The sequence below is a fragment of the Phoca vitulina genome, unplaced genomic scaffold, assembly GCF_004348235.1.
Source record: "Phoca vitulina isolate PV1807 unplaced genomic scaffold, GSC_HSeal_1.0 scaffold31, whole genome shotgun sequence".
Taxonomy (NCBI): Eukaryota; Metazoa; Chordata; class Mammalia; order Carnivora; family Phocidae; genus Phoca; species Phoca vitulina.
In genome coordinates, this window is record NW_022589734.1 from 24,864,440 (window position 1) to 24,865,878 (window position 1,439).

Sequence of the window (1,439 nt, forward strand, 5' to 3'; positions counted from 1 at the left end):
AAAGAATGCACGTCATATGGCAAAGAGAAGAGCCGATGTTTGGTAATTAGATGACTGCCCTGCCATAGAGATGGGTCACTCGGATAAAATTTATCTCTGTTAGTAACCCTTATTCAGAGAAGACCCCCCCCCCCAATTTAGATTCTTCTCTATGGTTAAGAGAGGGATAAAAATTTCTTGAGTCTGCAGGGTGTCAAGTGCCTTCAACTCAAAATAACGCACATGCTAAAGAGGCACATTGAAAGGGCAGTGGCCTGTCCTGAATCACTACAATATAAAATAAACTGAACATGTTATACACTAGGATACCTCCCTGGCATTTCAAAACACAAGAGAACGTGATTTCTAATATTGAAAGTTAATCCACAAATTAATCCGCATTGCTATTACTAATCAGAACTTCTTTTCATAAAAACTTCAACTAGACTAAAGCCTCCAGGCTGATCTGGGGAAACTGCTCTCAGGCTCTGACCAATGGGAGAGTAGAGCTCGAGCCAATCATGAGCCTGCAGGCCACACCACTAGTCGACGAATCAGCGGTCGCAAAGCGCATTCTTCATTTGCATACGATTGCCTACAAATAGGCAGGACCGGGAGGCGGACTCCATTTTCTGTTCTGTCAGAAGAAAGCGCGGTCAGGATGCCCGAACCCGCCAAGTCGGCCCCGGCCCCGAAGAAGGGCTCCAAGAAGGCGGTGACCAAGGCGCAGAAGAAGGACGGCAAGAAGCGCAAGCGCAGCCGCAAGGAGAGCTACTCGGTGTACGTGTACAAGGTGCTGAAGCAGGTGCACCCCGACACGGGCATCTCGTCCAAGGCCATGGGCATCATGAACTCGTTCGTCAACGACATCTTCGAGCGCATCGCGGGCGAGGCGTCCCGCCTGGCGCATTACAACAAGCGCTCGACCATCACGTCGCGGGAGATCCAGACGGCCGTGCGCCTGCTGCTGCCCGGGGAGCTGGCCAAGCACGCCGTGTCCGAGGGCACCAAGGCCGTTACCAAGTACACCAGCTCCAAGTGAGTGTGTCTTCCGAGGTACAGTCAAACCCAAAGGCTCTTTTCAGAGCCAGATAATTTCATCAGCAGAGCTGCGCACTACCGCGCGCTGCGGCCTCGGCTTGGCGTTCACTCGGGTTAATGGGGACACTGGGGACTCGATCGCCCGTCGCCCGTTCTCGGGGGTGACGCTCCCCGCCTGTGGCTCTGACAGCCGTGACCGGTGCGTGGCGAGGGCCCCAGCCGCGGGGACGACCGGGCACCGGGCCGGCTGGCGCTCCCTCCCCCAGCCCGCGGGGCTCCCGCTCCCTCCCGAACGTGTCCTCGGGCGCGCTGGCTGCTGGCGCCGACTCTACAAGCTCCTCAAACGGCCGCGGAGTCTCCGGGCTCCGCCTTTTGTCGAGTGTCACCCTACGGAGCGTACGGAGCCACCGTGACATTTG

The 1,439-nt window shown here is 56.2% G+C and overlaps 1 protein-coding gene across 1 annotated transcript; it reads left to right on the forward strand.

Annotated features, from left to right (window-relative positions):
• The first annotated feature begins 603 nt into the window (after positions 1–603).
• LOC116644852 (histone H2B type 1-C/E/F/G/I) lies at positions 604–1,061 on the forward strand. The gene has a single exon (XM_032424705.1). The coding sequence runs from the start codon at positions 641–643 to the stop codon at positions 1,019–1,021; it is 381 nt and encodes a 126-aa protein (XP_032280596.1). The 5' UTR covers positions 604–640; the 3' UTR covers positions 1,022–1,061.
• The last annotated feature ends 378 nt before the right edge of the window (positions 1,062–1,439 follow it).